The sequence below is a fragment of the Helianthus annuus genome, chromosome 10 (assembly GCF_002127325.2).
Source record: "Helianthus annuus cultivar XRQ/B chromosome 10, HanXRQr2.0-SUNRISE, whole genome shotgun sequence".
NCBI lineage: Eukaryota > Viridiplantae > Streptophyta > Magnoliopsida > Asterales > Asteraceae > Helianthus > Helianthus annuus.
In genome coordinates, this window is record NC_035442.2 from 165,969,902 (window position 1) to 165,981,950 (window position 12,049).

The 12,049-nt window shown below is 35.6% G+C and overlaps 1 protein-coding gene across 1 annotated transcript; it reads left to right on the forward strand.

The window, feature by feature from the left end:
• Window positions 1-9,575: 9,575 nt before the first annotated feature.
• LOC110886426 (pectinesterase) lies at window positions 9,576-11,808 on the forward strand. Its single transcript, XM_022134210.2, has 2 exons — window positions 9,576-10,697; window positions 10,985-11,808. Exons 1-2 carry the CDS (start codon window positions 9,638-9,640, stop codon window positions 11,674-11,676), a joined length of 1,752 nt encoding a protein of 583 aa, XP_021989902.1. The 5' UTR covers window positions 9,576-9,637; the 3' UTR covers window positions 11,677-11,808.
• The last annotated feature ends 241 nt before the right edge of the window (window positions 11,809-12,049 follow it).

Genomic DNA, 12,049 nt, shown 5'->3' on the forward strand with positions numbered 1-12,049 from the left:
TCGACAAATATATATATATATATATAACTTACCAATTCATCAATTTTTAGATCACTGATATTTTTATATTTTTCGGGATCATAAGTTCCCGTTTGAGGGTCTTTTTTTATTCTAGCCGCAACTATAAGTTGAGAGCGTTCATCGTTTATCTCTTTAAGATAGTCATTATCTTTCAGCATCTCGGGCCATATCTCGGGCATATTTTCTTCCAAACCCCTATATCCCGAGCGTCCGGTCCTATGTGGGATTTTGTTATTTTGTGCACTTTTTCTTGCCTTATCACTTTTATCCTACAAATAAATCAACAAGCTACATTATCAATATTTAAAACTATATTAGAATAATAAGAATAGTCATAGTCACTTGGTTCGCAATATGCTCCAGATCAACGGATTGCAATAGGAATCATATGTGTCATCAAAACATGACAATCATGAGACTTCATACCAAGCAATTTATAGTCTTTCAATGACACCAACCTTTTTATGTTTGCAGAATAGTTGGATGGAACTTTAATACCGTGTAAACATTCACAAAACATTTTTTTTTCCTTTGTTGACATTGTATAGCACGCCGGTGGCAGAAAAAAACCCTTAGGTTGCGCAACAGGATGGAGCCCTTCACGTATTCCCATTTCTTGCATATCTTTACGGATATTGATCCCATCTTTAGTTTTCCCGGGAATGTTTAACAACAAGCCAAGCAAACTCTCACATACATTTTTCTCGATATGCATAACATCTAAGCAATGTCTAACTTGTAAATGCTTCCAGTAAGGCAAATCCCAAAAGATAGACTTTTTTTTCCAAATGCCTGGCTCCAAACGAGATTTTTTCCCCAACTCGACGTTTAAATTTCTGACTTTTGAGAACGCATCAAATTGTTTCTTTACTTTTCCGTGCTCTGGTTTTCCATCAAACTCTAGAGCTTTGTTCCGGTAAAGGTGATTGATTGGAAGGAATCTTCGATGGCCCATGTATACGGTTTTTTTGCAGTTATTTAACCACATTGAACTCGTGTCATCTTCACAAACAGGACAAGCAAGTTTACCTTTGGTACTATATCCTGACAAATTACCGTATGCTGGAAAATCACTTATGGTGCAAAAAATCATGGCATGCAAATCAAAATATTCTTTCTTATAAGAATCATACACGTTGACACCTGGACTCCATAGGGTTTTAAGGTCATCTATCAATGGAGCCAAATAAACATCAATGTCATTACCAGGTTGTTTCGGACCCTGAATCAACAACGACATCATTATGTATTTTTTTTTCATGCATAACCACGGTGGAAGGTTGTAGATGCAAAGAAGAACCGGCCATGTACTGTGGCGACTGCTCATGTTTCCGAAAGGGTTGATCCCGTCTGAGCTAAGTCCAAATCGTATGTTTCTAATCTCTTTGCCAAATTCTGGATACCTATTATTAATAGTTCTCCATTGGGGTGAATCTGCCACATGTCTTAATTTTCCATCATTTATACGGTCATCTGAATGCCAACGTAACAATTTTGCTTCTTTTTCGTTTGCAAATAACCGTTTCAGTCTCGGTATAATCGGGAGATACCACAACATTTTAGCCGGTGGTCCATTTTTCGTCACATCATCGTCAACTTCATCTGTTTCACTTTTACGCTTATACCTAGATGCATTACACTTAAGACATTTATGATGATTTTTGAACTCATTTCTATATAACATACAGTCATTTGGACATGCATGTATTCTTTCAACTTCCAATCCCATTGGGCACATCATTTTTTTTGCTTGGTATGACGAAAGTGGTAACTCGTTACCTTCCGGAAGCATGTCATTTAATAGCACTAATAGATCTGTGAAACTCTTATCGCTCCACCCATGTGTTGACTTCAAGATAGACAACCTTAAAACCGCACGAAGTTTGGAATATTTATTACAACCCACATATAATGGTTTTAACTCATCTTCAAGTAATTTCCTTAATTTTTCTTGCCCATTATCACCAACATTAGTCTCTAAATCATCATACATTTCATTGAAGTTGTCATTGTCTTCATTTAAAGTGTCATTTTCTTGATCAGTATCTTGTTCGTTGTTATATGTTTGATCGTTGTCTTCATTGAACGACGACGTGCCACGATTTGAAAGCGATTCCCCATGCTTTGACCAACAAGTATATCCAGGCACAAAACCATCTCTCAACAAATGAAACTTTATTTCTTTAATATCATGTTTCTGAAAATTTTTACACGATGCACAAGGACAAAAAATGAGCTGATCTTCGGCATTCACCCGAACCCGATGAGCTTCGGCGGCCTTAAGAAAACTTTGAACACCCATTATATATTTTGCACTAACAGGACTTTGTTTGTACATCCAATCGTCACGATCCATCTGAAATTAAAATTTACAAATAAATCGAGTGGCCAATTTTTGTTTCAACCACTTTTAGTTTTAAATTTTTATTAAATTAGCAGTGACTAAGTGATTTTAGTTCGGAAATTAAAATTTCAGTTGTTGCTACTTTTTAAAACATGTGTCCATCCAAAATATAAAAACAAACACATACATACATACAAATAAACAACTAGTAGAAACAAAAGTTTATATATGTTTCGACCAAAAACTAATAAATAACTTGCATATTTTTTGATTTTATGAATTGTCTATGAAATTTGATCGAATCCAAGACCTAATGGTCTCTAAGTCTTATCCTACCACTAAGAGATAATGTCGTTTTTAGATAAAATAAATAAAAGTTTGGGCTTATCTACATTGATGATAATAATAATAATAATAATAATAATAATAATAATAATAATAATAATAATAATAATAATAATAAATAAATAAATAAATATAGATTAACATTGACACCGACATCTGATGTTGGTAGATAACAAAATGATAGTTGGATCACGAAAACCCAGGAGGGTACCCAATTCATATATGGTAGCAAAGTCAAATTGGTTACAAACTGTGTGAACAAAAGATTATTTATAATTTATAATATTCTTTTGAGGTTGTATTTTTTTTTATCCTCTAGCATATAAGGGTCTACAGTTAAATACAAAGATGAGGTTGTATTTTTAATGGGAAAATGTCGGCTGTGACAAATAGAAATTTTATCACGTGTTATAGTTATTTATTATCAGGCCTTTCTGTAAAAATAATAATAATAAGTATTATTGTTATCAATATTATTGATATTTTGTTACGTATGGCTATTGTGCATTTGACAATAGGAATTGAAGTAAAATCATAACAGATGTCAATAAAACAGTTATATCACATCAATGTAGATCCATCATCCACCACATAAAACACATGTATAATAATTTTGTAAAAGCAAGAAAAAATATATTACTATGATTCTACAATTAAACAGGACATTAATATCATTATAAAATTACTAACCTTTTAACTCTTGATGGTTATCAATGATGGGTTGAAGAATGTAGAATTTTGATGGAGATGATTGTTAAACCTGAGGTCGTTTACACAAGTGACGCACAACTCCAATTATACTCTTGCTTACAGCCTTTGATCAAAGAGAATAAACGTTATAGCACCAAAAGGAAACAAACTTTTTTTCTTATTCAAAACTCAACCTTGCATATTTATAAACCTAAGCTACTATCTTAATTAATTACAAACTTACTACAACTAGGAAACATGGTCTTTTATCTCTATCCATATACTTAAAAAATCAAATAATATATATCTCTAATGGGTTTTTTAATTATATTTTAAGTCAGGGGTTTGTAAACACCGTCTAAAGCTATGTAAGCATATTTTAAGTCGGGGTTCGTGTCAAAAGACGTGATTTTTATTAGTGTTAAATTATATTTTAAGTCAGGGTTTGTAAAACACCGTCTAAAGCTATGTAAGCATATTTTAAGTCGGGGTTCGTATCAAAAGACTCAATTTTATTAGTGTTTAAAGGATATTTTGTTAGGATCCTGATTGTGTGTGTATATTTAGACGGGGTTATGTGCATTACCGCGTCTAAAAACAAAATTGAACCCCGTCTAATGGTTACTTGTGTACTAGTGAAATGTATCTTATTATTTTTTGATACACTTAAAAACCATTGATATTACCTATATTTAATGTAAGAATTGATAACATGAGTTATACATATAAATTAAAAGGGCACATTGCATGATTTGCATCGTTGGTAAGTCAAGACAAAGCTAGATGGTTCTAAAAGCTTAACATTTTGCCATTTTAGTCTAATTGTCTTTGTCAACGGAAGTTATATGTTGTTATATCAACTTAAAAAAAGATTCATCCCAGTCATAGTTTGATTAAAACAACCTTCTATAAACTTCAAAATGTTTTATAAAAGTTAAATTTTGCTATTAAAATATGTGTTTGTAAAGTTAATAATATTGTTCAAGAGTCTTAACACAGTTGACGTAATCGAGGCTGTTTGTTTAGCTTTTAATGATTCAGGCATCTTACTAGTTTAACACTTAATGATTCAGACTGTTTGTTTAGCGAGCAGATGTCTGAATGATTCAGACATTTGTCTTTGAATGGTTAAGCAATATACTAAGTCTTAAGGGTTAAGACATCTTATCTGAATTGGTCAGACATTTGCATCTGAATAGTTAAGCATTATACTGACTCTTAATAGTTCAGCCTCTTCCTGGTTCAGTACTTACATATTCAAAAGTTGTCAAAAAACCCCAATGTTAATGTATCTTGATGCTTAAAGACATCAATGCTCACCTACCATGATGTCAACGTATCTTAAAGCTTAAAGACATCAATTGATATTTTGGTGTTGGTATTGTCCTGTGTCTTTGACTTATTTAATAAGTTACTTTTTAACATAAGATAATTTATGATTTACCGTCTATCATATGCTCTTTCTTTTTTATTAATATTATTATTAAAAAGGCATATTTTAACTATACACTAACAAATTACACGAAAGAAAATAAATTATACAGGAGAAAATCATCAAAATAGACATGTATCCGTATATTATATCACCATAACATTGTCAGAAAATATTTACGTCTATAGTCCCAGATAGATAATTACATACTCTAGTAAATACTTTTCCTCACATGACATATAAGTTTTTTTTTAACGGCAAACCACTTTATAACTATATATAAAGAGCCAGCAAGCCACTAGAAAACATTAACACCCGGGGAAAAACATAACAACTTACAAAAGACTCGAAACATCAAAATCACGCCAACTATCCCACCCTAAGCTAGTGAGTTTGGCCTGATGTTTAATCCACAAATAGAAGTCTTCCTTGATTTGAGCCACCATATCTAGGATTCAGATGAAGTTACCCTCAAAAACATTTTGGTTCCTCGCATACCAAATCTTCCAAAAAGCCGCCTTCATAATAGTGTTAACCAATTTTTTCAACTTTTTCGAACCTGGAGTATGCTCCAAAACATCCAAGAGGGCCTAAACCGAGTTAACATTATTCGGCATTGGGACTCTAACCCGACATACTTTAAGTTAACTAGTAGTAATGTTAAACATAATTTTACCAAAGATTCATGTGGATGAGGGACAAAAGCGTGGTTCAACATATCAAAAGCCGCCTTCACCCCACCCAAACCCAATTTCTCTTAGCATATACCTCTCAAATTTCTAGCCGACTTGATTAAAAGTCAAAATATCACTATCACGTCACCCTTCAATTGAATTTAGAGGAAAGAACAAAAACATGTGTTGGATGAAGGCCCACTTATTATTTTTATATTTGTATCGTGTGTGTTGAATAATATAATTTATTTGTAGGGAAAAATATAGAGATTTAACATTTCATTTTTAATAGTCAAAGGCATTGAGTTGAAATGAATTTTAAGCTTTTTGGATTAAATAGAACCGGTATATTCGAAGCATATGAAAATTTGAAGCTAGATTCCATTTCATTTTTTAACATTACAAACTGTAATTATATTTACAAAATGCCAAAACAATAAATTACAAACAAACGGCAGGTAAACGAGCAAAAAGCTGCGCCGCAACCCTTTTTTGAATTGCAATCATATTTGAAAAAACAATTCGAATCCTTGTTAACTTGATTCGAACTAATAACAAAAATAAATTGAACTTTAAATATTATACTGACTTTCCATCATCATAATTATTTGGCATATAAAGCAAATCCATGAAACTAATAATATATCAAGTGACAAAAACTTGAAAATGTAATCCCAAAATATAAATAATCAAATGATCAAAGTCATTGAGGGCCATAACTTGGTGTGTATAAAGAAGAGACAACACACTTATTAAATTTAGGAGCGCATGATTTTAAAATTATATATACGTACGATAAATCTAAATAATATACATAATTCAATTCAAATATTTGAATCGAGTGGAAATTCATATATTTATTATTATATTTGATTCAAATTTTGAATTCCAAATTGTTGCTATTTTGATTCAAAACTAAACTCCAAAGAAAGCTGATTCGAAATTGGAACTCCAATTTGAATTTAAACATTTATTTATATGAAATAGCTCCCACTTCACGTGAAAATAGCGTAATCTCTCAGTTGACATGTTATAAAAAATATTCACTCGATTTGTCTATCAGTTTGCATGCCTCATATGCACGAGTAGCGATTGCGCACTCATGCTTGACATCTCATTACAAATAATAAACACAGAAGGCGACTTTACTATATATATTCGAAATCAATAACAGGAAGTAAAAATGCTATTTGTTTCATCATTTCATTGCTTAGTTATTTTGCTGGTATTTAAAAATATCTATTTTGGCGTTGCTTCAACCTCACAATAGAAAAAACAAATCTCACATAGGGCTGGCAATATCGGACACAGACACGAAAACACGACACGATCTTAACAGATTTGTGTTTGACCCTTAACAGGTTTCGTGTCTTAAATAGATCGACATGATAAGACCTGTTAATTTTCGTATCGTGTTCATGTTCGTGTCCACCTCTCCTTGGTGAGTTGTCGTGTTTATGTATTAACAGGCTGTGTTCGTGTCTTAACAAGTCATGTTCGTGTCTTAACAGGTCGTATGATACGCTTTTAAGTTTTTTTGTGTCTTAACAGGTTGTGTTCGTGTTACATGTTTATTACAAGATTCGTGTTTGGAAAAACTGACACAATAAGATTTCATATTGTGTTCGTGTCTTAACAGGTTGTGTCTGACACGATATGCCACCCCTAATCATAATTCTATATACAAATGAGGTTGGTGGCCTATTGACAAAGCTAAAACCTTTAGAACACATAGGTTTGAAGGTTTTGAGTTAGAGGATTAATGACATTCTCCGTTAACAAAGAAAATTCTATATATTTCAAATTGAAGTTTATTTTTTATTTTTTTCAAAATTCCCACCAACTAGATTCTTGAAAGCTCATAATCATAATAATAAAGACAAGCAGCAAACATCCCTTAAAAGAGCCACCTGTATCCATTCACTCACATTTAACAGTGCATTTATCACCTAGAGCGCTCGATCATGCTCGAACTTCTGACATTGACATTATTTCCCCAATACAGTCTGTAACCAGATTATCAGAATTTCAACAACCTAAATGTTAAAATGTAGACTGCTCCTTGTAAAATTTTAAGAGTATCTTTACACTAATTATCTAGTCTTGATATATATCCAGAAAAACATTGGTTTGTTATATAAACTTAAGAGAATTTCTTATTCCACAACAATGAGTGCTACACTTATTAGAAGAGATACATGAGATGTTCATAAGTCGTATGATAAGCATTTGGTACTGGATACCGGTACTGTATCGGAACGAATTTCCCGTACCGATTTATTTCGGTACCGGTACCCACTTTTTTGCATTTTCGGTTTCGGTACTTTCGGTATCAGTACCGGTTCGGTACGGTATCGGTAAAAAACTGAATTTTACCTTCAAATACCGGTACTATACCGATCTCGTACAGTACCGTACTGAATATTTGGGTACCGGTACTGGTACCCAGTTTTGATGAATTTAGGTACTGGTGTCGGTTTGGTACGGTATCGGACTATCGGTACCACGCTCATCCCTAATAAGTTGGTGGGCGATGGTAGAGGTGCACAAAAAACCCGAACTTGAGTATTAGAAAAACTGGGTTTTTTAAACCTGAACCCGACCCTACCCGTAGGGTAGGACCGAGTATGCATATTATGTTTAATACCCAAACCTAAACCCAGGTTTTTTCGTACCCGGTTTGTACCCGTGTTTTCGTAATACCAGTAACGGGGTTTTCGTAATACCCGGACCCGAGTTTTCGTAATACCCGAATCTAGGGGTGTTCAAAAAACTCGTGGCTCGCAGCTCGCTCGAAGAAAGCTCGGCTCGAAATTGGCTCGGTTGTAAACGAGCCAGCTCGGCTCGTGAGCTGGCTCGATAAGGTTTACATCCTTCATTTTTTTGTCCCACATCGCTTAGAAAACAAAAACTAAGGGAGTATCTCCCCTATAAAAGAAGGTAAAGACAATGTACAAAGTAAATTAACTATATATACTTGCATATTTAGCTATATAGTTATATTAAATGGCAATTATAGCCCCCAGTCTATGAAGAAATTCATTTTTAAGAGTTTTTTAAGTAGTAAATTTTGCGGGTTTTTGTTAGTTAGAGCTAGATCGAGCCGAGCCGAGCTAGCTTGAATTCTAATCGACCTGAGCTCGAGCCGAGCCAGCTCGAATTGAGTTCGAGCCGAGCCAGCTCGAATCGAGTTCTAGCCGAGCTCGAGCTAGGTCTAGCTCGGCTCGTTTACAGCCCTACCCAAATCTGTTGTGTACAACAACTTTTATTGAACGTGTAGAGCTTGTGTGAGGCTTTTTTGGACAAATTTCAATGCATACAATATGTAAATATTATATTGCTATGTTTTAAGTAAAAAAATGAATTGAAAAACCCGATGTATACCCGAACCCGAACCATATCCGATCAATACCCGAAACCTACCTAGACTCGGAAATAGTGTATTTTAATATCCGGGTATTGAAAACCCTACCCGAACCAGGGTATAGATTTTCTGGCCAAAACCCGAACCCAATACTCGAAAAGTCAAAACCCAATCATACCCGTACCCAGATATTAGAAAAAACCCGGTTTGTACACCTCAAGGCGATGGTGGTGTGACGGTTCTCAAGGCAACAACTCACAAGTTACAATTTTTGTTATTTTTGTTTTTCTATATTTTTGGTCGTATTAATTAAAAAAAGATATCTGTGTGGCATTAGTTAAAGTACAATGTGTTATTTTGACCTTTCAACCTAATTATTATTTAGACTAATTAATGATTATGCACTTGATAATGACATCCAAGCTAAAAGTTTCAACACGTAGATTGATCGGTGCGTGATCACATATCTGTTAACCAAATATAAACCAAACATTCCTTAAGAACAACATTATGCGACAAATCCAAATTCATCACAATTTGCTAAATATCTAAGTTACTTAATACTATTTTAAACATACGAAAATGCTGTCATGCAATAAATATTGATGAATAGTCAATAATGCTACATTATGATCAAAAAAAAAAGAAGTAGGGTCCAATGCATGCAGTAAAAAAATAGTAAGAAAACATGTTACCATTCATACACACTCAATATATACAAAGTACTCTACCTTCACCATTCATCACTTTATCTCCACCACAATATCATGACCAAAAACATGTTCACCGGAATGTTGGATTCCGACAAGAAGAAAAAGATCTTCTTAACCATCTTAGCTACAGTGTTATTTACATCCGCCATCATCAGCATAGCAGTCGGAGTTAACTCCCGAACCTCCAACAACACCAAACCCGTCAATAAACTCACCGTCAAAGCCGAATCCACAGCTCACGACATCGTGAAATCGTCGTGCAGCGTCACCCTCCACCCTGACCTATGCTACTCCACCATTTCCACCATCCCGGAAATGGCGAAAAAGGTCAAAACTCCAAAAGATGTAGTCATTTTGGCTGTTGATAAAACAAAGGAGATAGTTCAAAGAAACTACTTCACCATAAAGAAACTCACGGTTCAAACCGGTCTCACGAAACGTGAGAAAGTCGCTCTACATGACTGTTTAGAAACGGTGGCTGAGTCGCTTCATGAGCTAGACGACGTCGTTCGCTACTTAAAGACTTATCGACCAAAAAAACTTACTCGCGGGCATGTTGACGACATACTCACGCTAATGAGCAGCACGTTGACCAACCAAGAGACATGCATTGACGGGTTTTCACATGACAAACACGAAAAAGAGTTTCGTAAGTCGTTAATAGCCGGTGAGATTCATGGGGAGAAGTTGTGTAGTAATTCATTGGCTTTGATTAAGAACATGACGGATACGGATATGATTGACCAAGATTCGGTCAACGTGGTCAACGGGAGGAAGTTAGTTGAAGATGAGAATGAGGATGGTGTGAAGTGGCCGGAGTGGTTGTCGGCTGGTGACCGGAGGTTGTTGCAGTCTGGGACCGTGACAGCGAATGTGGTGGTGGCGGCGGATGGGAGTGGGGATTTTACGACGGTTTCGGCCGCTGTTGCGGCCGCTCCGTCGTCGAGTTCTAGGTATGTGATTAGGATAGCGGCTGGGGTGTATAGGGAAAATGTGAATATTCCGGCTAGTAAAAGGAACTTGATGTTTTTGGGCTCGGGTCGGACTTCTACTATAATCACCGGAAGCCGAAGTGTCGCCGGCGGAAGCACCACCTTCAATTCCGCCACTGTCGGTTAGTACCGTTGCGCAAATTGACCGTTTTTCGATTCTCGTTATTAATTGAAAGAAAATCACGAAAATAGCCATTTTGATCAAGAAAAATTAACAATATAACCTTCACATAATGCGATTGCGCAAATTGACCATTACTCAACTGTCATTATTATTTTAATTTAGAGAAAATCACGAAAATAGCCATTTTAATCAAGAAAAACTAACAATATAACTTCAGATAGTGCTATTGCGCAAATTGACCATCATAATTAATATTATTAATACTTTTCCAACATTTGTATGCAGCCGCTGTCGGGGCTGGATTTCTAGCACGGGACATAACTTTCCAAAACACAGCAGGTCCATCAGGCCACCAAGCAGTAGCGATACGGGTCGGGTCAGACCTATCCGCATTTTACCAATGTGACATGTTAGGCTACCAAGACACCCTCTATGTCCATTCCAACCGTCAATTCTACATCAACTGCTTCATTTCGGGCACCGTCGACTTCATTTTCGGCAATGCGGCCGCAGTGTTCCAAGACTGCGACATTCACGCCCGTCGACCCAACCCAAACCAACGCAACATGGTCACGGCCCAAGGTCGAAGCGACCCGAACCAAAACACTGGAATTGTTATTCAAAAGTCTAGAATAGGTGCCACCTCGGACCTTCGCGCGGTCCAAGGAAGCTTTCCTACGTACCTCGGGCGGCCGTGGAGAGAATATTCGAGAACGGTCGTGATGCAATCGACAATAAGTAATGTGATAAATCCGGCGGGATGGTTTCCGTGGAGTGGGAACTTTGCACTTGATACTTTGTATTACGGTGAGTATCAGAATACGGGTGCAGGTGCGAGTACTGCGAATAGGGTGACGTGGAGAGGGTATAGAGTGATTACGAGTGCTACGGAAGCTCAAGGTTTTACTGCCGGAAATTTTATCGGTGGTGGAAATTGGTTGAGAGCTACCGGTTTTCCTTTCTCTCTTGGCCTGTGATGCGGTGATTCAAATTTGTCGTTAAAAAAATAAAAATATTCTAATAAGTTGTTTGAATAACAAGTTGTGATGATTTTATCATCATGTGTATGTTTTGTGCCGGGTTTTAAATGGTAATGTTTTCAATAATCCTATGTTAGGTCAATTTTAAGTATAAATTTAAGAAAATTATATGTTTATATTAAATTATTCTAATTCTAATCACTGTGTACACTACCATTTTAAAAGTAGGGTATTGCATATTGAAGACTTAAAAATCAGTTGATACGAACTGGCTAGAGTATAGCTTCAGATGATCCGACAAGAGACCTGCAAGATCACAAGAGACAAGCACACCGTTAGCCTCGTCACAGGGAGGGGGGCCTCTCTGTGA